The sequence below is a fragment of the Hyaena hyaena genome, unplaced genomic scaffold, assembly GCF_003009895.1.
Source record: "Hyaena hyaena isolate Hyena2069 unplaced genomic scaffold, ASM300989v1 scaffold_55, whole genome shotgun sequence".
Taxonomy (NCBI): domain Eukaryota; kingdom Metazoa; phylum Chordata; class Mammalia; order Carnivora; family Hyaenidae; genus Hyaena; species Hyaena hyaena.
Genome location: NW_024080687.1, coordinates 1,681,418 through 1,708,295, shown reverse-complemented (window position 1 = coordinate 1,708,295; position 26,878 = coordinate 1,681,418). Strand labels below are relative to the sequence as shown.

The following is a 26,878-nucleotide window of genomic DNA, read 5'->3' as shown; positions in this document are numbered from 1 at the left end:
CTTCACGAAGAGTTCGATCTCGGGGTCCCTGTCGTCCCCGTTAGCTGTCGCCGGGTCCGTCATGCCGTCGGCGCCCGGGGCCAGCGTCCCGGGCCGGGGAGGCGCCACCTCTGCGGCGCCCGAGCCAGCGCTCTGCGCTCCGGCTCCTGCGCCGGTTCTGCGGGGGCCCCCACTTGAGAGCCGCGCTTATTATTATTAGTATTATTGTCAGATCTATTTATCAAACCGGGAGCCGCCGTGTCTGACAGATCAGAGTCCCGAGAGATCACATGCAAAGGAAGGAAGGGGGAAAGGTGGGTTCAAGGATGGTAGCAGGTCCCCGGGGCAACAAGTGCCGGGCTGCAGGGAGGTGTTACAGGATCCGCTCCCGTCAGCGATCCCCGCGTCGCCGCCAACGCGCCCAAAATAGCCGGAGGCCGCGGGGCGGGGTCAGCCCGGGCGGGGCGGGGCGGGAGGGGCACCCGCGAGCGCGGCCTCTGCCCGAGCCCCGGCCCCCTGCCCCCGCCCCGCCGCCCCGCGGGACCCGGGCCGGCGCCGCCCACGAGGCCCGGGGGACCTGATGGGAAAGGTAAAGGGAGGGAGAGGGCGTGCAGACGAACCGGAAAGAGGGAAAAGATGGCTTTAAGTCTTAGGTTTCATTAATGATGCTTTAGCTCCTCCAAGTTGCTCTACTATTGGCGTTATCCTCCTGGAAAGCCCCTCCTTGCCTTCGCAGTGCTCAGAGTGGGGAGCAGATGTGGGGAGGAGCAAAGAAGGAAGGGGCCCCGATTAAGAGCCATCCTCGAGCTGGGCCAATGGAGTAAGGCAGGGGGTGGGGGTGGGCAGGGCCGGTGTCTAAGGTAGAGGGGTGAGCCAACCTGGTCAGGTGCGGCGGGAGCCAAGCACCGTGGCTCTCTCACCTTCCAGGCTTGCTTTTTCTTCCACTTCTCTTTTCTTGTCTCGTCTTTCCTTTCTTTCCTATTCAAATTCTGTTCTCTCTTTTGTAGTGAAGTAGGATGCACATATGGAAAAAGGCACGTATCCTAAGTGTCCGGTTCAATGACCTGAACCCACCCGTGGAGCACCCGATGAAGAATTAAAATACTAACAACACCCCCAGAGGCTCCTCTTGGTCTCTCTTCTCTTCCTTTCCTCCTCCCCGCCCCCCCTTCCACCAGAGTAACCATTATCTTAACTTGTAACAGCACTTGGCTGGAATCTTACAGCAAATGCAGTATATATACTCTTGATGTTTGGCTTCTTTTGTGAACCGTTCCGTTTGTGAAATTCACCCATTCTGTTGTGTGTAGTTGTAAATCATTCATTTTCATTGCCACAATTTAGCATTCGTATTTTTGGTTGATGGACATTTGGATGGTTTCCAGTTAATGACTATCATAGATACTACTGCTATGAACATTCTATCAAACAGCCTTTGGTGATACGTGGACACTTTTCTGTTGGGTATATCCTTAGGAGTGGAATTTACACGTTATAAAGTAAAGAATGTTCTTGAATGAACATTGCCAGATGGTTTTCCAGAGGGATTATACCAGTGTATGCTCCCACCTTTCACTGATTTTAAAAATATTTTAAAATTTGGCATCTGAAATCTGGTCAACTTTCATTTGTTTTCTATGCCTTCTCTTTAGCTAATCCTGTTTGTGCTCTCTCTTGCTGTGCTCACAAATAATTTATTTATTTCACAGCTTTGTAAGAAAATAAAGTAGCCACTTCATAATAAAAATACCTAATAGTACTTATTTTGTACCAGACAAAAATGCTAAGCACTGGAGGTCTTAACTTGCTTCATCTTTACAAGTAGTGTTATTATCCCAGTGTTATTCAAGCAGGGGAAACAGGTTTAAAGTACTTAAGTAACTTGCCCCTAGTCATTCAGCTCGAAAATGGCAGATTTGAACACAGACTGAGCCTCTACTCCCAACTGCTCTACTAACTGCCTCTCTCAAACTTAGTGCATGCTGGGTAAATCACTTGGAAGAAACAAAGACTGAATGAAGATTAAGATCCATTTCAGAATAAGAGTCACATGGAAGGAAGACTAAGACTGTCACATGAATTGGGCAGATGAAATGGGCTCCATAAATCAGCACGCAAGCAGATTATTCACCACAATTGGAGTGGGTAGACAAAAAGGCCTCATAAAGCAGAAGGCACTCGGCTGAACCTTCCTGAATGGTCAGGCGTCTGTCAGGCAGACAAGATGGCAGGGTACCCTGACCACCCTTTATGGCAGGCCATTTCCCTATAAACTGCCAAGTACAAGTGCTTCCTTCTCACTGAAACAGTCACCAAGCCCAACTTGCAAGCCCTCACAATACACTAGAGCTTAATCAAGGTGAGGTTTAATTGCTCTCCTCCTCCTCCTCGGTTTCAGGCTTACATCACCAAAACCTTTAGAGAAACAGTCACCTTCACAGCTGTACATTCTGAGCCAATGACTGCATACTTTGGGAAGCACAAGGTAACAGAGGAAGACTAATACCTTCATTGCATGCTGCACAGACTCATCACTTACAGCTCTGGAATGCAGACAATATTCGCCATAGCAATGCGGCAGAGGTAAATAAAAGTAAATGCGTGACATGCCTTTGAGATTTGGTTTTGGGTTTTTTTAGATGCTTTATAGGGTTTATAAGATGCTTTATATATGTGATCATGTTCTTGGCTGTCATCTAAACTATGTATGGTAGAGGTATGGTATGACCTCCGCTTTCCTGAATCCCAACCTAACAGAGTTGGCTTCCATTTTGTTTTCTCCAAACATCTGCTTACTGCTTATTGGAAATGAACCAGTTCCCTTTTAATCTCTAGACAATAGCTTCCATTTGGGCATCTCTACAGACAACTGATAGTTTTGATATTCTAAATCTTCATGTTGCCAAAAAAAAAAAAAAGGTCTGCTTTGCCGATAAAATAGTTTTGTGCATATTTCTAGTTTTTAAGTCCACATTCTGATTTAGTTCAAGATAAAAAGTCTTTGTTTTGTACCCTTTAATATCAAATCATCATTGGTTAGCATCCATTCCAGCCTTGTCCAGAGAAAAACACGTGCTTGATTATAGACTATACTTTTGATAATCATAGTTTCACAAAGTGAGTGCAAGTTTTGGGTAAATATTTACCAGGAAAGCTCTTTAAAAACATATTTAGTGCTCACTTTGCCTGCACATATACTAAAACTGGAATATTACAGAGAAAATTAACATGGCCCCATTGTAAGGATAACATTCAAATCTATGTAACATCCATATGTTTGTATGATTGTTGAAAGCAAAGATGATCACATGTCTTACAGAGTTTCAATGATATGACATAAAGGGTGAAGGTAAAAGGATTTGTTTAGTAGTAAGGTTTCTTACTTCACTTTAAATGGCAAACTATGACCTCTAAGCAGACTGAGAAAAGTTAGGTATGTATGTTGTAACCACTCCTAAAGCAACAACTATAAAAGTTATACAAAGAGACGTAGTAAAAAGCCAATATAGATAAACTAAAATGTAATGGGAAGAAATCTCCAAATAATCTAATAGGTTTGATGGGGGGAAAAAGAGCAAGCAATAAAAACTTATCATAAAATAGAACACCTAAGTCCAACTATTATCAGTATTTACGCTAAATAAAAATGGTCTAAATACATCAGTTAAAAGCTGGAGATTGTTGGATTGGCTTTAAAAAGACACCCAGCTCTACACTGTTATAGAATCTCACTTCAAGCATAATGATATAATTATAAGGAAAAGGATGAGAAAAGAATTACCATTCAAACACTTAATGGAGAGAATAAAGGAAAACTCCTTGAGGTCATATAGGTCATAATGGCTAACTGCCCAAACTGCCCAGGCCAGGTGCTCCCCACACCCGCTTCCTTTCCCTCTGCATAGCGATGACCCCAAGTCACCCTACCCCGATACATCCAGTCAGCTTTAAACACCTCTGCCGGCATGGGTGGGCTTCTTTTAATTTTATAAGCAAACTACCACCTTTGTTCAGGGCTCAGTCTTTGGGGAACCATCCCACTGGGCCCTCTGTCATCATAAAGCTGTGTTCTCCCTGTTCTCCGAGTGCCACTTGAGTTTTCTCCAGTCTCAGTCTATTTTTCCCCAAAACACTAATAAAAAGAAAGTCAGTGATTATATTGATCTCCGACAAAATAGACTCCAGAGCAAGGAAATTACCAGAGATAAAGTTGGATGTTACACAGTGATGAAAGAGTCAGCCCATCAAAAAGATACAACAACTCTAAATGTATACATACCTAATAACAAACCTTCAAAGTAATGAAGAAAATCTGATAGAACTGAAGTAAGAAAGAAACAAATACATGAATATAGTTGGAGACTACAAAACTTTTAGTAGATAGCACAAATAAACAAACAAACAAAAAAAATCATGAAGAATATAGAAGACCTAAACAGTACTATGAACCAATTTGTCCAAATGAACTTTTATGGAATATTTAATCTAAATAACAACAGAATACACACTGTTTTCAAGTACACATGGAATATTCACCAAAATAAGCCATATTCTGTGTCACAAAACAAACGCTATATTTAAAAGAATGAAACAATACAAAATATGTTCCGGCCATACTAGAATCAATTACGTGGATAAAAAATGTTTCTGCAAAACGTCTAAATATTTGGAAATAAAGGAATTCACTTTCAGAAATTTGTTGGTCAATAAAGAATTCTGGAGGATAATTATAAACTCTTTGGATCTGAATGTAAAGGAGCATACAATGTATCAAAATTTGTGGGATACAACTCTAGCAGTTGTATAAAAAAGAAATTTATACTTCAAATGCTCCTTGAAGAAGGGAATAAAGATCTCAAATCTAAGCTCCTTGAAGAAGGGAATAAAGATCTCAAATCTAAGCGTGTACCTTAAGGAACCAGCTAACCCTAAAGCAACAAAGAATAAAATAATAAATAAAAGGGAAAAAAACTAATGAAATTAAAACAAAATAAAACAATGGAGAAAATCAATGAAACCAGAAGCTAGTTCTTGTAAAAGATCAATAGAATTAATAAATTTGTATCTGGACTTGCCAAGAGAAAAAGAGAGAAGATGTATTTTATCAGTATCAGGTGGGATAGCATTGCCAACTTCACAATCATGAGAGGGTAATAAAGGAACAATATAGGCAACTTTTTGCCTATAAATTAGATACTTAAATGAAATGAACCATATCTTGAAAGACGCAAACTAACAAAACTCATTCAAGAAGTAGGAAATAACCCTAAACCATGAAAAACTTAAATACAAAGAACAAACTGAGGATTGATGGGGCCAGAGGGGAAGATGGGTGACGGGCATGGAGGAGGTGCTAGTTGAGATGAGCCCTGGGTGTTGTATGTAAACGATGAATCATGGGAATCTACTCCCGAAGCCAAGAGCACACTGTATTCTCTGTATGTTAGGTAACTTGACAATAAGTTCTAGTTTAAAAGAATAATAATAAAAATAAATAAAATAAAAAACATTGTAATAAAAAAAAAGAAATAGGAGATAACCTGAATATCCCATATACACTAAAGATATCAAATTCATAGTTGAAAATCCTCCAAAAAAAACTGCACCAAAACACAAAAAAACTCCCAAGCCCAGATATTTTTATCAATGAATTCAACCAAACCTTTAAGAAAGAAATAATAGCAATTCTACACAACTGGAATTCCCATACATTGTCAGTGAGAAGGCAGAATTGTACAGGCTTTCTGACAAAACAGTTTGACAATTCCATGTAAAGTCAAATATAGGCTAACCATAAAACTCACTCGTCATCTCCTGGGTATTATCCTAGAGAGATGAAAACCTCAGTTCTCACAGAAGCCTGTACATGAACGTACACCGCATAATTCATAATCGATGCAAACTGGAGGCACTAAGTGTCCCTCAATAGCTAAAGAATAAAAAAACACTGTGGTACATCCATACAGTGATAATACCACTGAGCAATAAAAAAGAATGAATGCCTCCAAAACATGGATGAATCTCAACTGTACATGCCAAGTCAAAGAAGCCAGTCTCAAAAGATTGTATATTGAATGGTCCCATTTCTATGACATTCTGGAAAGGCAACATTATAGTGATGGAGAACAAATCAATGGCTGACAGGAGGAGAGGGAACTACCAAAAGGTAGTACAAGGGAGTTTTTTCAGGTGATGGAACTACTCTGTACCTTATTTGTGGGGGTGGTTATAGATGTTTCTGCATGCATTAAAACATACAGAGCTCTAAACCAAAAAAAGAGAATTTCCCATATGGAAAGTTTTAAATGAGCAAGATTCTTAAAAACTTCAGAAAAAGGTAAAGCCAACATCATTAGATACAAGCTCCAACTTTTACCTGCCTAATGATATTCGCTTGAACCCACTCAGTCTGCCCCGGGTAGCAGCTGTTTCTATGAGAATTAGATGGTTCCGCTCCTACGTTCCTCACAGAGAATCTCTCAGACAGTCCCAAGGGCTTGAGGTTCAAGCTGAGGGGACAAGTGGGTTTTGATGACAGTTGCAGAAGCACTGGTTACATTGTATCTCTGTGAGAGGACCAGGTGGGTGTAGACAAGAGGAAGTGAGTCCTAGAGGAATTACAACCACATGAAGTCATTCGGTTGGGCTGTGAGGAGGGTTACGGTGGGTTGCTAGCTCTATCTATTCCTTTATAAACTAACGTGCCCTTGGGCGTGCCTGACATTACCAATAATCTTTGTCCCCACAGCAGTGAGCCTGCAGTCTCCCAGGGAGAGCCTGGCAGTGGGCTGGACTGCAGCCAAGAGTCTGTGTCAACAATCTTCACTCATCCCACTGATTCACGCATTACTCATTCTCTCCACCAGTGTTTTGGGGGAGCTCGGCTCATGCGCTTTCTAGAACCCCCCAAGAACATGGATTGTGCATATCCCCTCCTGATGGTAAGCGATCTTGGCTCCTGCCTTATTCCTTCACGGATTGAGTTAGGACTTTTCCACAAGAGTAAAGCCTCCCTGAGGACAGGAATGCCGTTTTGTGTCTCTTTTGCATGACCTCCGAACATAACAGTCCCCTCCTATAAACTTTTTTTTAATTTTTTTTAATGTTTTATTTATTTCTAGGAGACAGAGAGAAAGAGACAGCATGAGCAGGGGAGGGTCAGAGAGAGAGGGAGACACAGAATTGGAAACAGGCTCCAGGCTCTGAGCTGTCAGCACAGAGCCCGACGCGGAGCTCCAACCCACGAACTGTGAGATCATGACCTAAGNAGCAGGGGAGGGTCAGAGAGAGAGGGAGACACAGAATTGGAAACAGGCTCCAGGCTCTGAGCTGTCAGCACAGAGCCCGACGTGGGGCTCGAACCCACGAACCGTGAGATCATGACCTAAGCGAAAGTCGGATGCTTAACCGACTAAGCCACCCAGGCACCCCCCCCGCTATAAACTTTTAAACAAACAAAAACCCGCTTATAAAGCAACTGTTAATAATTCAAGTACAAGTATACATGCCCGAAAAAATAGTTGCTGGTGGAATGAATTAATGAATAACTGGAACTTCCATTCATAGCCTCCTCCACTAGGGATTCTGCCCTTATAGTAACTCAAAGGCTGACATCAGTGAAATGGACATTACAGTGTGGGGGTTTTATAGAGATTCTAATTTTGAAGTAAAACATGGAAAAGAGCTGGTATTAATAATAATAGTTAACATTTGCTAAGAGCCCACCATGCGCCTAAAGCTCTGTCTCTTATGAGCTCCCTTCATCTGTATAAGTAACCCCATGAGACTGATGCTATTCGTCCCATTTCACAAACGAGGAAGCAAAGACTTAAAAAGGTGAAGTTACTTGTCCAAGATCACACAGATAATAATAAACAACACAGCTGGTATTGTGACCCAGGTCTGTCCATTGTGAAAGCCCATTGTATTAACCACCATGTTTTACTGTATGTGAGAAGTAGGGTGGGTTTGGAGGAGGCTGGGATGATGAGAGAGACTTAGAAATTGCTGACTGAATTGCAACCAGTGAATGGTTGCGGATAAGAAATGGCTGGATTTGGGGATTCTGGAATCCTCCTTCACTCCGCATAACCTAAGAGACGCCAGAGACAAGCTGAAAAAAAGAAGCAGGGACCAAAATGTGGTACATGAAAAATAAAAAAAAATACCTAGCCCTTGGAGGAAGGAAAACGATGGAGACAAGACGCCAGAGAAAAGTGATCTGAGGTCATGGTCTGTTGCATCACCATGAATTTTTGGCAGGATTTATTGCTCTGGTAATTGTCTCACGTAATGGCAAAGTTCATACTTTAGTCACAGCAAGACCACATTAAAATACAACTATTACATAAATATATTTTTAAGAACCTTCAGCCAGATCCAAGATAAATACATGCATTACAAAATTCAAAAAAAAAAAAATGTTGACCCATATTACTTTTATACACACAGCTAATTTTCTTTTGGCCAACAAGCCCATCTTGCCAACTGACCAGAGATCAAAAAAGGGCATGGTGTTAAAGAGGACCCAGGCTGGAGAGAAGCAAGGTAAGGAAGCTTGCCGAGTAGAAGTCTGCTTGTCCGTGGGTGAGCAGAATGAATAGAGGGAAGTGGGCAAATGCCCATGACCAAACAGATTAGAATTCTGAAAGGAAAAGGGAAGGGTAGTTATAATGATTGACAGCTAGAATCCGTTTGCCCTTTTGTTAAAGGAACCCTGAATTTTCTTTGAAACCTATATCTGCTCCATTCACAGCCCCTTAGGTTCAAGGGGAGCTTAGGGTTGCGCAGGTGACTTGGGTTGGCCAATGGGAGCAGTGAATCCCTGTGAGCACTGTGATTGGTTCAAAATGGACACATGCTCCACTCGGAGCCCATTTTCTGTTTTAAAACAGAAAAAAGTCATGTCTTCTAATAGACTTGCAAAGCAAGCTACTTAGGGTTGTATTTGTGACCTCCTCATTTGCATGTAGTTTGCAAAGGATCATTTTTTTTAAACTGTAATTATATTCTCTAGTTAGGTAAGGCTGTTTCTTTGTAACTCTTAGAAGATGTTTTATGAATCTATGTTATGACATAATAAAAACAGATCATACTTTGCTCAGATTTGGGGCTTTTATCAGAAATGTGCCTAAGAGTCCATCTTTCCTTCCCTTGGACTTATGGAGAAACCAGGATGTGGTCCTGGAGCAGCTGCTTGTGCCCATCTAGCCACTGCTAAGACAGATAATATCGAGAGTAAACCCAACAGAGAGAAAACAAGGGCTGAAAGATGGAGAAAGGAAACCCAGTTGTGATGTCTTGTTTGAGTGACCAGATCCCTTGGTATCTAAAAAATAGATATCCGTAGGGGCGCCTGGGTGGCTCAGTTAAGCGTCCCACTTCGGCTCAGGCCATGATCTCATGGTTCGTGGGTTTGAGCCCTTCGTCGGGCTCTGTGCTGACAGCCAGCTCAGAGCCTGGAGCCTGCTTCAGATTCTGTGTCTCCCTCTCTCTCTGTCCCTCCCCTGCTCACGCTGTCTCTCTCTCTCAGAAATAAATTAAAAATATTTTAGAATTTAAAAAAATAAAAACTGGATATCCATAGAGTTTCCTGTCCTGATGCTCAGAAAAGTCCCTTTTTGTCTCAAACCGTCTTGAGTTGGGTTTTCTGATGTTTTTAACTGGAGATTTATATCCACAGCCATTAGGATCTGCGTAGAATAAAGAGGGCAATGGGAGAGATGGCCCACATGTTAGAAAAAAGATTTCGGGGCTATTGTAAGTTGGATAGGAGTCAACAGCACAGTGATGCACTTTAAAAAAAAAAAAAAAAAAAAAGGCTGCATCCTAAGATGAATGAGAAGCCATATTTTTAAAGTTCCAGACCCTCTATATAGGCACTATTTAGTCTTTCCAGGCTTGTAAGCTAAAATACAAAGTGAAAGTGGAAATATGTTCAGAAAATAGCAAAGCTGCAGAGAAAGGCTCTATGTGTCAATTTAAGGCGGTATGATAAATGATACACTTATATAAGTATGACTCCATGAATTGATTTTATTTTTCAACAGAGAATGTCTTGCATAGTGAAAAGAGCACAGGGCTTGGATCCAACCCTTCCAAGTTCAAGACTTGGCTTGTGTCACGTTCTAGCCCTATACGTTGATGATCAACACTTCCAAACCTTAATTTCTTTTTTTCTTCTTCCAAACCTCAATTTCTTTATCTGTAAATGGAGACAAAAGTGCCCTCCCTGAAGTTAATGTAAAGTTTAAATAATATTATTTAGTAATATGGAGAATGCGTGCAGGATATTGACTATCCCATAAACAAAGATCAAAAGAACTATCTCTCCCCCAAATGCATATAAGGCAGCACTGTGTTTCAGAGGCAGTTTCTCACCTAATCCCTCACTCCAACCCTGTTCATGAGGTAGCTACTATCATTGCTCCATTTTTGCAGAAGAGAAAACTGATACACACGGATTAGTCAGCAAGCATAGCTAACCAGAAAACTCTAGAGTTGGGATTTTAATCCAGGTCTGACTCCCAAGTGTCTGCTTTTAATTGCCTCAATAGTCCTAAATGATAAAGAATGGAATATATACCCTGTTGTCGTTACTCTGACCACGGTGGGTGGCCTCCCCCCTTTATCTGACGGTCTCCCTCTTCTAGCAGCAGTTCTTTAAGCTACATAAAAAATTATTTCCAGAACAGCATAAAATATTTTTGAGAATCTTGCAAATTCCTTCTTGGAAACGGGCAGAATGGGCCTAATCAAATTGTTATTTTATTTTTATAAGTTTATTTACTTATTGGGTGAGGAGGATTGGGTGGGGAGGGGAAGAGAAAGATTGTAATGAGAGAGAGGTAGAAAGAGAGAGAGAGAGAGACAGAGAGAGAGAGAGAGAGAGACAGAGAGAGAGAGACAGACAGAGAAAGAGAGGAAATCCCAAGCAGGCTCCACTCTACCAGCATGGAGCCCAATGCAGGGCTTGAATTCACAAACCGTGAGACCATGACCTGAGCCAAAATCAAGAGTTGGATGCTTAACCAACTGAACCACGTAGGCGACCCACCAAATTGTTATTTTAAAAATAACCTGTCTTAAAGGTATGGACAGTTATAAATGTCCATTATTCCTCGAGAAGTCTAAAAACATATCTCTCTTTGAGTCTTTTTTCCTTTCCATTTATTTCCTTGTATACATAAGTCTCCTTACTTTAGATCTCAGAGAATCATAATGCAACATTTTAATGCTTTATTATTTGCTCATAACTAGGAAGATACAGAAGAAATCTATCTCTGCGGCACTGTAATAAGTGGGTCTTTTTAATCTACATTCAGGAAAAAAGCTTTGATTCTATTTTTGTCATATATTTTTTCCTAACTGTGCAATCTTTTATGATCTGCCAGGAAGATTAGCCTTACTGCTGCAACGCTTGATGGGCAGAAAATCAGAGGATTGTCTTAAATTGCTTCAATTTCCTTCTCCTAGAGAGAAAGCAGAAAGCACTTCATTTTAGTTACATTCAGCAAGCATACCTTGGTCATGGTCTATGCCAGGTAGTGTGCTCAGTGCTGGGGAATAAGTGTATGAGTGAGCCCCAGCCTCTGTTGCAAGGAGCTCACAGTGCCTACCACACAGTGGGGTGCTCCCACTCTTCACCCTATTTCTAGCTGAAGAGGTGCAATGTGTTTGTAAGAACACAGAATTGAAATAAACCTAACAGTATTGAGGAAAGATGCACATTGCCAAAATTTTCATAACCAGAGTAGGAGAGAGATCTACCCTTGGGTCTACACCAGCTGCCTCACAAATGAGTCCTCTCCCACCGAGTCGGCGATGGCCAGTGTTAATTCATCATTTCCACATTCATGTTTCCATTGACCACCTGTTACGCACCAAATATTTTTGGAAACACTGAGTGTATCTTGGGGAATGAAACACTGTGGATAGCACCTGCCTGATAGACCTTACAATACGTTGTAGGAGATAGAAAAACATGTGAACAAGTAATAGACGCATAATCATAAAATGTGATAGATATTTTCTGGGAATCTGGGTTCCAATGCTAAAGAATCACAGTGGAGGATGAGGGAACCCCCCCTCTCCCTTAGGCCATGCATGGGGAAGGCTTATCTAAGGAAGTGACATTTAAGCCCAGACCTTAAAAGGGGCCGGTCATTTGAAGACAGAAAGGAAGAGAGAAGTGAACAGCGTGTGTGAGGGACCCTAAGGTAGGATAAATTATTTTATGCGTGAGAAACTAAAGATGGAACTTGAATTCCTCCATGTATCCCTTTAGGGGTCTATGCCACAAGGTCCCATTTTTACCTTTTCCTACATAATTACATTGACAAACCTTTGGAATATTAATACCTTGATGGAGAAAATGTGCCCAGAGGCTCTCGTTCGGTGAAAAAGTTATATCATGAAGAAATAATGGCGGCACGACTCAATATATGCTGAGTTGTCTTGCTCTATAACGCTTCAGAATTTCTTCAGTTAAATGCACTTTGGAAAGATTTGCAATGTACATTTGTACAAAGACAGACATTAACCTAAGACTCCTTTGCAATATATGCTTTGCACCTCAATGTCCCTCACACTTTGATTTTGCTCACTAGCTGAATCTACAACAGGAAAAACATCTGCAGGATGGCAAAACCCAGTCCCTAAGGCTGATGTTTTATCTAAGTCGTTTTATGATAGAAAATTGCATTGAAATCCATTCAATTCCATTGAAATTCATTCTTTTTTTACCTTGTTTTTTGGGGGATCTCATAAACACAACCATTATCACCTTTTCCTCTCTTGAAAAATTAAGTCCTAGGATGATAAGTCCATCATTTGTCTCCCTTCGACACAGCACAGGGCAATTCCCTCAGTAGACACCAGACTTAATGACCTTCATGAAACCTCCAATGTTAAGGCCCAAAAGGTCAAACTGCTGACCTAAGCCCTGCCTTACTCACGGCACCAGCTCTCTGGAAAAAGTCGCCAAATTAAAGGGCAAAACAGCCTTGCCAAAGTGGTCTGGCCAAGTTCACAAGTCAAAGCCGACTCCTCTGCTCCTTCCCTCTGGTCACAGAGATGCATGTGGGCCCATCATGTGGGTGCTGACCAGCCAAGACCCCTTGCCCTTGTCCTGGGAGATCACACGGCAGTCACAGTTGCCCACCACTGGGTGACATCTATCCTGCAGTAAATAAAGGATCAGAGGGTCCTTGTCTGAACAAGTGCTGACCCTCTGCATGCCCCTGTCCCAAATGAAGACAAAATATCAGAATGATAAAGAGGGAAAGAGCTTGCTCACACTGCGTGCATGCAAAGCTCTGCCTCCCCTTGTTGGCTATTTGAAGATCTGATCACATGCTTCTCTCCTCCAGGAAGCCACTAGCACCCATAAGGCATATATAATCCATTCTCCCCCAGGCCCCCCTTTTTAATACAGACTCTTAAAGAGCAGTTTTAGGTTCACAGAAAAATTAGGCAGTGAGTACAGAGAGTTCCCCTATACTCCCTGCCCCACTCATGCATCACCTTCCCGACTACCAACATCCCACAACAGAGTGGTACATTAATCAGTGAAGATACACTGACCATCATCATCATCCAAGGTCCATAGTTTATATTAGGGTGTATTCCTGGTATCACACATTCTGTGGGTTTGACAAATGTATAATGGCACGTGCCCCCCTCTGTGGTATCTTACAGAGTGGTCTCACTGCCCTGAAGATCCTTTGTGTTCTGCCTATTCATCCCTCACTCCCCTCCAGCTTCTTGGAACCACTGATATTTTTACTGTCCCCATAGTTTTGCCTTTTCCAGAATGTCACACTACATCATAGAACAGGCAGTCTTTACAGACTGGCTTCTTTCACTGAGTAGTATGCATTTATGATTCTTCCGTGTCTTTTCCATTCTCTTTTTATCCCTCGTATCTCATACCGAGTAGGCACTCAATGAGCATTTATTCAATAAGTGGCTTGAATAAATGAGCAAACGAGTGAGTATAGTTCACACACGTTTGACAGCTGTTTACACGGAGGCCTGCAAAGTGTAGGTTCTCTGTCTCGCACCTTCAAACAACCTTAGCATTTGCATGAAATTTCTAGAAGTATTTCTTATTTAACCATAGTAACAGTCATAAATAGTAGAACAGACATTTTTTTTATTATCCCCATGTTAACAAGATCAGGGAACTCAGATTCAGAGAGGAGGAATAACTTGTCCCCGTCCCCTGCACCAAAAGGTAACAGTGCCAGCACAGTCTTCTCTAACTCTCTGGTGTACCTTGGTGCCTTTATACAGTGCATTGTCTCCCCAAAAGCCAGGCTCTGGGTCATTCAAACTGACAGATATTGCACAGGAAACTAATTCATGCTGATTAAGGGTTAAAAGAGACCCTTTCCCCAATCTCGTTACTCAGGGAAGCCCATCTTCTTACAAAGAAGAGTGTCCTTGGCTTTGACCTTACCGCCCATCTCAGTGAATCCATTTTCCTTCCACCACAACAAGCCAACTGCTTCTGGGCTGTGAAATTAATCTCTGGGAAGGAAACTCTGACAACTGATGGGGGAGGAGTTCATCCTCACTCAACTGTAAGAATGCACTGCTGGGCTCCCCCTGCCCCCGTTAGCATCAAAAGGACTTCAAGGATCTGGGCCACACCGATCCATCCAGACCTGCGGTTGTGATGGGCCCTCGAAGGGAAAATAAACTTACCTTGATGTTGTGCCGGGTTATAAGTGACTTATGGGTGAGGCTCATGAAGGCCCCTGCCTTGAAATCCAGTGCCATCCAGAATTCATTCATTCATTCCCAGACTGTAACTTTTAGCCTTCATCCGTTCGCTGAGATCCTCATCCCAGTATGTAACTACCTACGGGATATACCCCTTGGGTGTTTCCTCAAGGACAACATTTCCAAAATGCCACGCTAGTAACCTTCTTCCCCAAATCCTCTCTTAATCCTGTACTCTCTTTGTCAGTGACACTGTCATCTATTCAGTCACCGAAACCAAAAACCAAGCCCTTATTTTCATTTAATTCTTTCATCATCCCAGATCCAATTAATTACCAAGTCCCTACCCAAATCTCTCTACTTTTCATCCTTGTTAACTGCAGCTGCATTGCTTCATGCCCAGATGGTCATAGAATATTCCTGACCACACTCTCTCTTGACCACCCACCTCGCTCCTCAAATCGACCTTCTGCCTGGCAGCCAGGGTGAGCCGTTACAATGCACGGCAGATCACCTAACCCTTGCTAGAGGCCCTTTGGCAGGTCAGCCTGGATCACTCTCCTTGGCATGATGTGATGGGTTGTGACCTATCTGCTCATCGGGACTCCTCTGTCCTGAGTCACCAGAGATTCTGGGAATCCTAACATGGTTTGATTTCCTAAGTATACACCCTGCCATGCTGTACCTCCATGTCTTTGCTTCCATTATTTGACTTTCCTCACACTTCCTCATTCAGCTAACTCTTTCTCATCCTTAAAACCCATGCCTCCATAACACTGCATGCAAACCTCTACTCTTGTACTATTACATTGAAATTCTTTATGAATCTTCTGCCTTCTAGATTTAAGACCTTCAAGAACAGAAGACATCTACTCATCCCTCCATTAATCACTTCTAGCATTATAATGATCACTTTACCCGTCCACAGCCCAACAAATCTTCTAACTTTTTGAAAGAAGGACCGGTGTTTCTTATGTGTGTGTCCCTGCACCCAGCACAAAGCCAGGCACATAGTGTGTGTCTAGACTGGTCTATCTGTCTACAATCACTCATTTGTTTGATAAATGACAAGATTTTATTTCATTCCAGTCACTGTGCTTTGCAGAATGTAACACGTTGCTCCAGTTCTTAAAGTTTACACACTGAACCGTATAAGCAGTGGTTTTTAAGAAGCTGCTGGTTCTGATATCTTGAAGAAGTGGAAAATGAGTCCCTCGTGCTTGCTTCGGCAGCACATATACTAAAATTGGAAAATGAGCCCCTCGCTCTTCCCCCTCTCTGTGGATTTGCTCTCTGTGGCACATGACCATTTGCTGCTTACCAGCAGATGCCATGATGAAAATAAGAAAACACAGTGTGTGACAACACAAGACGAGCCTTGGCTCCTAGGTAAAAGATATGAACAGTTTGTTCGCAGGGACACAAGGATGATAAATATCTGAAAAAGCACACTACTTAGCTACAAAACTGAAATTGTACCAATGAGATACTTTCTCACTTACTTAATTGGTAAAAAAAAAATGTTAAAGACTCATGAAAAAAGTTGTGAGCAAGTATGCAGTACGAGTAGGGAGTGTACATTGGCACAACCATTTGGAGGTCAGTTATCTATGTATTTTTTTAATGTTTATTTATTTTTGAGAGAGAAAGAGAGACACAATGAGAGTAAGGGAGGGACAAGGAGAGAGAGATACAGAATTGGAAGGAGGCTCCAGGCTCTGAGCTGTCAGCATAGAGCCCGATGCAGGGCTCCAACTCATGAACCATGAAATCGTGACCTGAGCAGAAATCAGACATTTAACTGATGGAGCCACCCATGCACCCTAGTTATCTATCAAATGTGAAGACATAATTAGGTCATATGAAGACTCAACAGGCCCATTGATAAGAAACCCTTAAGTGAAAAAGGGTCTAAGGTGCTCACTGCATCATTGTTTGAAATAAGAAAAAACTGGAAGGGGACTAAATGTCCATCAGAAGTTTGATCAGGTACATTGGGTACATCCATATAATGAAAGATATCACAGAAAGAGCATATATGGAGTTCTTTTCCATGACATGGAAAGATGTCAGAATACATTGTTAAATGAAAGAGAAAACAAATTATGGAAAAGTACATGTGTGTGTTTTTCCATTTTTTGTAAAATATATATAATCTTATATATATTGTCTGGAGCACTACACATAAACTGTGAATAATGGTCATTTCAGAATAGTTGGATTAGGAGGGAGAACATTACAATTTTTGCTTTTTATAATTTTTACTTTGTACATTATCTGATTTTTTTTTTACCAGAGGTGTCTTGTCTTTCCTTTTTTTTTTTTTTTTAAGTTTTATTTATTTTGAGAGACAGACAAAGAGAGAGTGAATAGGGGAAGGGCAGAGAGAGGGAGATACAGAACCCCAAGCAGGTTCTGTGTTGTTAGCACAGAGCCTTACTTGAAGCTTGAACTCACAAACCGTGAGATCATGACCTGAGTGGAGATCGAGAGTCCCTGGATTCAGAACCCTCTTCCCTTACCAAAGCTCTCATAACAGGAGATCTTACTTTCCTCTTGTCCATTTATTTTTTTTAAGTTTATTTATTTATTTTTGAGAGAGTGGGGGAAGGGCGGGGGCGGAGGACCGAGAATCTCAAGCAGGGAGCACAGAGCCCGATGCAGGGTTTGAACCTACAAACTGTGAGATCATGACCTGAGCCAAAATCAAGAGTCGGAGGCTTGCCCAACTGAGCCACCAGGCGGCCCATCCCCTTGTCCATTTAATTAACACACACGGAGATCCTCACATCTGCCCACAGAGAGGAACTTGGCGAGTCAGGCTGCAGTCATATCTGCATTTTAAAAGGGCATCCCAGGAGAAGGCAATTGATGACATAAAGGCTAGCAGTCCTACAGGGTATGGGGGCCAGAGGAGTTTCCTAGGACAGTCTGAACCAGAATCACTTAGGGCGCTTCTTAAAAACACATCTCGCTGGGCTCTTCCCACAAACACTGAATCTGAGGGTGGGGCCAGGAAACTACATTTTTGATAAGCTCCTCGTGATCCTCATGCCCCTGAAGCTCCATCGCCGTGACAGCAGAGGGAAAGAAGAGAGGAGAGTCTGGGGCCGGACACCTTCCTGCGGCTCTCCAGAGCCTTTGTGCCTTTAGTCTGCACACACCTGGTGGCCCTTGACAATGTTGGTTTAGGGAATGTAAGTTTTGGTTCCGAAACTCCACAAAGACCCTAAATAGAGGAGGGAGAAGAAATACCAAAGGGTGGAAGCCTAGCATCACTTTGCAAAATAAAATTTCTACCCTTACATGTATTTATCTATAGATTTGTCTATATCTGGGAAGAGTCTTTTCTGCCTTGCCCTTCCTGTGCTGACCATCATTGTAACCAGTAGACCGATCACCGCCAATATATCTGTGTAATAGGAATGAAACTTTTTTAAAAATTACCATTTGATCCTTAAATGACATCTGAAGAGCCCTTTTTAACAATAAGCAGAATATGACCATAAAACCTATGTTAATACAAGGGGTTATTCATTTTTCAGGGTGACATTGATTTGCTTGAGGAGGACCTAGGGTAAGATCCTAGGACTTCTATTCACCACTTGCTAATATAACAGAAACCCACCAAACAAACAAACAAAGATGCTATTTGATATCATGCCAGAGTAGCTTCTGGAAGCTACTGGAAGTCTAAAAATCTTAAAATACTGGAAGCTCAAATTTGCCGCTAAGGAAACCCTTCCTCTGTTCTGTGGGATGACTGGTTCTTAAACTTGGCTGCATCTGGGGACTCTCAAAATGTTATTCTCATCTCTCATCATCATAGATTTCTGATGTTGCTGGTCTGGGGTGCAGCCTAGGCTCTGAGATTATTTGTAAACTACTCACCTGATTCTCATGGGCAGCTTATTAGAGAATTTTTTAATTTTTAAAATTTTTATTTATTTCTGAGAGAGAGAGACAGTGTGAGCAAAGGAGGGTCAGAAAGAGAGGGAGATACAGAATCTGAAGCAGGCTCCAGGCTCTGAGCTAGCTGTCAGCACAGAGCCGGACACGGGGCTCAAACCTACGAACTGTGAGATCATGACCTGAGCCAAAGTCGGATGCTTAACTGACTGAGCCACCCAGGCACCCCAAGAGAATTTTTTTTAATGTTTCTTTATTTTGAGGGAGCGAGAGCATGAGAAGGGGAAGGGCAGAGAGACAGGGAGAGAGAGAATCCTAAGCAGGCTCCAGCTTAGCACAGAGCCTGACATGGAGCTTGATCTCACAACTGTGAGATTATGACTTGAGCCGAAATCTAGAGTCAGACCCTTAACCGACTGAGCCACCCAGGCACCCCTAGAGATTCTTTTTAATCCCACAGATGTAAAGCCAGACCTACCCTCCAGGAAGCCCTGAGCCAGGAAATAATCCTAATTCAGGTGCTTCAGGGTGAGACATGTAACACGTTGTCTACGCACATATGGGTGGTGGGAGCCCATGCTTCAGGTACTGCATCACATCTTCAATCCATCCCTGTTTCCTGCCTTACTGTGTTGGACGGTGCCCTATGAGCTTGACACAGACTACCATCTCACCTCAAGGCCTACTCTCTCAACCTTGTGTCTCAGACCTTTCTCAAAGCAGAAGCAGCCCCCAGCTGATGAAGGACAGAGCAGGCATTTGGGTGTGGGCTCAAACTGTGTCACGTGGGCATTAAAGGAGAGAGTAGCTACTAAGGTTTGGAGAGCTGGATTGCAATTGCTGTGTGGTGTTGAGCAAATCATTTAACCCCTCCATATCGTTAGTTTCCTTATCGATGAATAGAGCTACGAATACCTAATATGAGCTATTGTCTTCAGCATTCAATGACATAAAGAATGTGAAATTATTTCATTTGACCTACAGGCTCAACACATTATACATTTTTACCCGTATCATTTTGCTTCATCCCAAATAACCCTGTAAAATAATTAAGGTAGATGATATCACCGTCATCTTGTGGGGAGAAAATGCAGATCTAAGAAGTTAAAGTGACAAGTCTCAAGTTTCAAAGAATATCAAGGGCAAGACCAGGCTAGGAACTCGGGTGTCTTGGCTGCTAATAGCCACTCCCTCTTCCCTATTTTATATCGTGCTGTGACTTTTTCTTCAAAAGACAGCAGAAATTTTTGAGTCTTTGATGGATATTAGAAGAAAAGAGAAAGGCGCCTGGGTGGTTCAGTCGGTTAAGTATTTGACTATGATTTGGGCCATGATCTCATGGTTCGTGAGTTCAGGCCCCACATAGGGCTCTGTGCTGACAGTGTGGAGCCTGCTTGGGATTTTTTCTCTTCCTCCCTCTCTGCCTCAACCCACTCTCTCACTCTCTCTCTTTAAAAATAAATAAACTATAAAATATATATATAATTAGAAATCTATACATTTAAAAAAAGAAGAAGAAGAAAGAGCTAATGAAGCAGAAAATGTTTTCCTTTAAGCAAAAGTCACTTTGATTGGGACAAGTATAGCCGTTTGTTTCAGAATGTACTGTTCACACAAATGTGTTGTTTAACAGCTACCTGGCACTCATCCCGTGCTTCAGCTCCTTTTAAATGACACAACTGTCTCCCCTCTCCTATCAGCAACTCCGTCTCTCCTATCATTTGGGTTTATTTGCCTCTGGATGTTGAATCTCCCAGAACTGCATTTGAAAACTCTGCTGTAGACCTGCATCAAGCCTGTGCGCACGGCATCCATCCCGGGCTCTCACTGTGGCCATTTGGGCAGAAGTCCCCAGTCATTTTGCGTGGTTAGTCAAGCCGCTTATTAGGCTGGGGCACCAGGTGACCCAGGAGGGGCTGTGTCCGTAGCCCGCATGGGTTTTCAATATCTTCTTCATGCATGACCTTGCCTATACCCTCCCTGTGTTCAAATGCTAAAGTCCTGCCTTTCCAGGGAGACTTTTCTGAGCCTCTCAGCCTACAGTGATTTATTTCTTTTGAAACTCAGGGTTGCTTTTAGCAGTTTCATTCGGCACTTATTTTAACTTTTGCCAATTTATTTCTTTTTATCCTGGCTGTTTAATCTTCAGCTGTGTTCTATTATACATCTCTCCTTTCGCTCTGTAAATCTTGTCTCCTCAACTCCACCGCCATGTCTTTGAGGTTAAGGACAATGTTTCATAGTTTTTTTCATTTGCTCACAGAGCACAGTCAGTGCTAGGATCATGCTCAGGAAGCATTTGTCAAGTAAATGAATGGGTGTTGAACAAACTCAGTGGCCTTGCAGAATAGCAATTATTTTATTAGTGGATTCCCAAGAGGTGAACCTTTATAAACCTTATGTGTTTCGCAGTATAATAGCTGTAATAGCTTGTTTTGAAAATAATGCAGGAAGTCTTAGCCTTGGGAATTCCTTCCAAATTCTTTGTTGGTCTCTTTACTCCAAAATTACAAATAAGACAATAATTGAGGTCTCCAGAGTATATTCTATAAAAACTGAAAAAACTGATTTTAAGACTCTTGCAGAAGAACAAGCAGGAAAAAATTCAAAAAAGTTATTTTTCATCTTTAGTTTAATAACTCTTATTTAACCTCAGCTCTTAACATTAAAAAAATTATGAGATATAACTAACATATAACATTATGTTAGTTTCAGGTATACAGCGTAATGATTCAATATTTGTATATCTCTAACATTTCCTGCAGGTGCTACATTTTACCTCTTTTGCTTCCCTCATGAATATTCAAGAAATGTCTCCATAAGAAGGAGACATCGCCATTCAGGCTGGTGACTGACTATTAATTATTTCTTCTTTTACTCACCACAGTACTAAGGAATCCTTTCCTAAATGGATATCCAAACCTTGATTTTGGCACAAAAATCAAAAGCACAATCTCTTGGTCTCAGTTTATACACTGAAAGAGATCATTGGCAACCTTGGAAGAACAAATTACTTCCGTTGTGTTTCAGGGCAAAAAAAGGTATGTGGGGGCAGGAAATGAAGGCTGTGTTCTGTAAGAAATTAATGGAAGCAAAAAGGAATGAGTCAGTAAGCGAACAGACCATCTACGGAATGGCACTGACATCAGAGGGCTGGCTTCCTTAGTTTACTGAACGGTTCTTGCCCATCCTGGGTGTGGAGTAAGGATGTGGTCATCGCTGGGTGGATAAAAGTACAAGGAACATATAACTGGAGAATCACAGGAAGGACTGGTATTTGGCCACCAATTTACCAAAAGGCAAATCACTCAGTGGGTAGAAGACACGGAAATTGTATTGAGAAGATTAAGCTGGTGACAAGGAGCCTCAGAGTTAGAGGCTGAGACCTGGCTCTTCAGACCAAGCCCAGGACCTATTGTGCTCATAGGGCTCACCCACTAATATTAGTTTTTTATTTGGCAGAGCTCATTGACCCGACCTCTAAAGTACCCATTCTGTGACAGCGAACATCCTAATTCTAAAGTGAAAGGGACCCAGGAGCAAACCTGATCCAATGGCCTTTATTTCTCCCTTTTCATATTCATAGATTAAAAAAAGATGGAGAACAGATGTTTTATCCACAGTTGGTGGATTGCATGGCTCAGTAGTATTTGTTGAAGAAATAAATGAATGTTGGACGCACCTACTTCTGCTGTGACTGCAAAATTTAATCTCCAAACTTAAGAATGCTGCCTTTCAGAGGGGCTTACCCAGGTGGGTCCTCAAACCCCAAGATCCCATTAGTGCCTGGGGGGAGGAGGTAGTGCTCTATCTCTCGGAGAAAAGGAGCAAACAAGGCCTGACCTCCCAGGGGCCCATCCCTGTGATGATTTTGGCAGCTTACACCCCAGTCTTGACTGCTACTCTCTGCTAAAGTCAGTACATAGGAGTCCCAGACAATGGCAAGAGAGAACTTGGAGAAAAGGAAGTTTAGTGGCATCAAAAATCACATGACAGTTTTCTAGAAACTCAGCAGACTCGTCCAAAGTTGGTTTACATTAATGGATATCCATGTGCTAGGAGACCCTGTCTTTCCCATTTTGGTTCATCTGGGGGCCATGCCTTTCTGAAACATTTTGGCTTTCAAGAACATGTCATTGTTTTTATTAAGTTGGATGTTGCTTTTCAAGTGACAGAAAAAAATGTCATGGTATCTGACCTGTTTATCTTAGATTTTGCAGGTAGAGCAAAAGCTGACACATTAGAAAAGATAAATTCACTAAAATTACTTGTATCCTGATACTTAGGTGATGAATAACTTCATATCGCTTGTAAAATCTATGTACTCTTGTGATAAAAATACCATGAACTGCTTAGATAATAATTTGGCTCCAAATAAGAAAATGATTTTGAAAGGAAAAATAATGGAAAACTAAATCTTATTCATGAATGGAAAATCGAATATTCTTAAAGTAACAACCTCTCTGTTCATATGATAACAATTAAAGCTTCCATCGTGTATTTTATAAAATCTGATTTTAAGATTTCTCCAGAAAAACAAGCAGGAAAAAATACCAAAAGCTTTCTTCCAAAAGGAGCAATGATTTCCTTTCTAGATTTTAAAACAAGTGACCATTACCAAAACTATGTGATATTAGATTAAAAGCAGGAAGAAATGATAAGATAGAATATATAGTTCAAAAGTAAATTAAAACTATTATAAGAACTTTCTACATGAAAAAAATAGAATATACAAATGCAAGAAATAATCATAATTCAGAACATGGACACAATCAAATCACGTACAGAGAATATATTGGATTCATACTCCTATCATAGACTTACAATAAATTTTGGTCAAAGCAAAATGATGAACATAAGAAAACTAGAAGAAAGTAAGTATATTATTTCCAACTAAAAAAGGAAGAAACATTTCTGATTCTCTAATTTTATAATTAGTCATAAAATAAGTGTTATAACATCAAAAAACCAAAAGAGCTTAAAAGTTAAAATATAAGTGAGAAAGGACGCCTGGGTGGCTCAGTCGGTTGAGCACCTGACTCTTGGTTTCAGCTCAGGTCATGATCCCAGGGTCTTGGGATTGAGCCCTGCTTTGATCTCTTTCTCCCTCTGCCCCCTCCCTCCCACTTGCACTTACTCTCTAAAATAAAAAATAAATGTGTGTGTGTGAAGAGAGTATATGTTATAAATGTTAAAGGAAAAGTTTTACTATAGAAAAATAAAGAACTGATCTAATTATTTGAGGTCATTATTCAGCTTTCATTCAAAATGAGGTCACAGGAAGGTTTACACACAAGGAAGTGTAGACAATAAATCACCATATGGAAAAATGCTCAAGTTCAATAGCAACTAAAAAGATGTAGACAAAAGAACTTTGAAAGACCACTGAATGGCAATTAAAGTAAATGTAGGCATTGGCAGTACAGAAAACAGGCTTTGGAGTCTGACTGATACAGATAAAGATCTTGGCTTTGCCATGTTCTAGCCATATCCTTGACCAGAAGTCCCAATTTCTCAACATTAGCTTTCCAGGAGGCAACAGGAGGCTATTATACACCTAGCAGGGTTATTGTGAGGACTAAACGATTAGTGTAAGTAAACATTTAGTACAGTACTTAACACATACTGATTGTCTTCAATAATGGTATGTGGCATATAGTGATGATGGTGCTGCTGATGTTGGTGACGATTATGGTGACAATAGCTGATCATGGGGAGGGCAGCAGTTATAAAAGTAATGGTGGCCGTCGTGCTGGTGTTGTTGGTGGATCTGATGATGATGGTGGCAGTGAGCGATGGAGACGCGGGGAGCGGGGGTTGTTGATGAAACCACTCGTGATGTCGGTGACTGTGTTGTGGTGGCATTTTGAAGCTGATGGTGACAGTGGGGATGGATGATGATAATGGTGTTGGGATTGACAGTGAAGGTACCTGATGATCGTAATGGTGTTGCTTTTGGTTGTCTTGGCAAAGGTAATGATCAGGGGTGTGGTTGTGATGTCAGGGGCGGTGGTGGTGGCGGCGGGAGGGTAAAAACACTTACAATGATAAATAACATTTCTTGGTGGATAAATCAGAAAAATAGAATGCTAAAAATTCAATGCTATTGGCCTTGTAATTTATATTTTAGCCTTCACAGAAAGCAATCTAGCAAGATACAGCGAAAGCTGATATATTGTACACTTTGACACAGAAATTAAACCCCTGGGAGTATAGATCAGAAAAAAATCCCCCAAATTAAAAGTGGTCTGGAAATGGTATAGCAATGCTATTTATAGCTGGGAACAATCCGGCGCTTCAACAATAGGGAAATGACTAAGCAAATCATGATACATCAAGATGATGAAATAATATCATGTAGTTATTTAAAGTGAAACATAAAGGAAATATGCATATGAAAAAAATGGTGTTAGAACAGCACAGAGCTATGTGTTTGAATAGTCAGTGTGTGTTTGTGTGCTTTTACCAAAGAACAGAAGAAAATATAAATACGTGTGCATAGAGTTTTGTATAAGTTCAATATTAATTTAGCTTTTTCCTTTTATATACATACTTGTTTAATGGACCCTTAATTTTTATGAAAGATTTTCATGGGACTTGTAGCTATACCTCACTCCAAAGAGCTGGCCCCTCACTGATCAATTCAAGGCCAGCCACCTCCCATCCCTTCCTTGGGGCCCATTTACCACCCATCCTTTAGGGCTCCTCCCAACTCTCTGTGACTCATTTTGTCCTCGCAATGGTCAGGGAGAGCTTTCAGAACCAAAATAATTTTTTGTTTCAAAATGAAACAGAGAGGTCCCAAAAAGCTTCACGGCATCTAGTTGAGTGTACATCTATGAATTTGAATGTGGGATAGATTTGTGGTTGTGTATGGAAGGCCCAGAAGTACTAAATTGTAAATTTGAGGGTAGTTACTTGACTCCCCCATGCCCTCATTTCTCCAGCTGTAAAGGGGAAAAAACGATGATAATGAACTCATTGAGTTATTGCAAGGGTTAAATGAGATACTCCCTACAAAATGTGGCACAGGATGCTTGATTCCTAATGAGTTCATGTTCGTTGTTATTTACACTGAATATTAGCATTGCTCTTACTAGTCTATGTACTCTTCCGGAAATTATCAAGAACTCTGGATTAAATATAAAAGCACTGGGTTACTAGCCTCTCCATCTATCCAACGGAGCATTAGATCAGGTAATTTGTGACATTCTGTGTCTCTTTTGTCTAGGAGACAATTATGTTCCTTTTTATTGATTTTTGCTTCATTTTGGGGAGGATAATAATAAACTCAAAAAATAAAAACTTAAATGGAGTTCCCCTGAAAACTTTATTTTAAAAAATTTAAATATTGCATTAATATAATACTCATGTTTATCTTGTTCAAGTATTCTGAACCCTGTCTTAATTCTCTCAATGGAAACATCAAAAGGTTCTAGCTCCTCATTAAATGTGTTATGCTTATATTTGAAAATAAACAAGCTGATCTCTCTGACTTTTCATTCATTTCTCATTTGACTTGGGTTTCTGCACCTCCAAGTTTTCTCTAGGGTTTTAACTTTCGTGTTTGCTAGTTTTCTTCCTTTGGGGGTTTGTAATTTTTCAAAACGAATTTATTTCAACCCACCAAGGTAGAAGCAACATTGTAAGGTCCACTTAAGAAATGAGGTGGGCAAAAGAAAAAAGAAAAAGAAGTGGGACAGGTAACTGTAAGCCTTAGGACATTCAGAATCTCCCACCCTAACCCGGGTGTTTTTCATCTTCTCACAGCCTCTACACAGCTACGCCTCTGAAACACCCTAGAGGGCGCTGTTTTCCTGCTTGTTACCACCTTGGCCTTGCCTTTGCAATGGGAAAATGGAAAGAAAAGGAGAGAAGTAAATACATCATAAACAAAACACAAACCGTCCAAGCCCAAGGGGAATGAGGGTATCAAGTCTAAGTGCCTCTTTGCCAGGTGAGGATGCAGAATGGTGAGGTGAGGAGCTTGTCCAAAGGTCACTCCATCATTCTTTAGTGGCAGAGACAAAGCTAGAGTCCAGACCTCAGACCCAGACTTTTTCTCCACAGCCTGCTCTTTCGCTGGACAAAACACCATCTCATCGAGTGGGAGGCCCAAACAAACACCTCTGGGCCTGCATTCTCCCTTGATTACTAGTTTGTGTTGCCAGGGGGTACAGTCGCTGACTGACAGCGTAAGGTAAGGGTATATTTAGAGGTGTCAAATTCACAGAGAGTTTCAATAAGCAATTTTTGAAAACTC

At 41.3% G+C, this 26,878-nt stretch overlaps 1 protein-coding gene, 1 long non-coding RNA gene and 1 other non-coding gene across 5 annotated transcripts in view; 2 read left to right on the top strand and 1 right to left on the bottom strand.

The window, feature by feature from the left end:
* The window catches only part of CLIC5 (chloride intracellular channel 5), a 171,014-nt gene that overhangs the window by 105,431 nt on the left and 38,705 nt on the right, over positions 1-26,878 (bottom strand). The window contains exon 1 of one of the 3 annotated variants that reach the window (XM_039231212.1): positions 1-409. The exons of the other annotated variants lie outside the window; for them this stretch is intronic. Within the exon in view, the coding sequence (XP_039087143.1) occupies positions 1-63 (63 nt within the window). The 5' untranslated portion in view covers positions 64-409. Of the gene's footprint in view, positions 410-26,878 lie in introns of those variants that run through there. 3 annotated transcript variants of the gene reach the window in all.
* Positions 206-26,878, top strand: LOC120231233. Its single transcript, XR_005528287.1, has 5 exons — positions 206-293; positions 2,378-2,562; positions 6,728-6,920; positions 8,431-8,526; positions 26,386-26,878. It is a non-coding gene; the product is annotated as an uncharacterized LOC120231233 (long non-coding RNA).
* Positions 3,153-3,258, top strand: LOC120231264. The gene has a single exon (XR_005528294.1). It is a non-coding gene; the product is annotated as a U6 spliceosomal RNA (small nuclear RNA).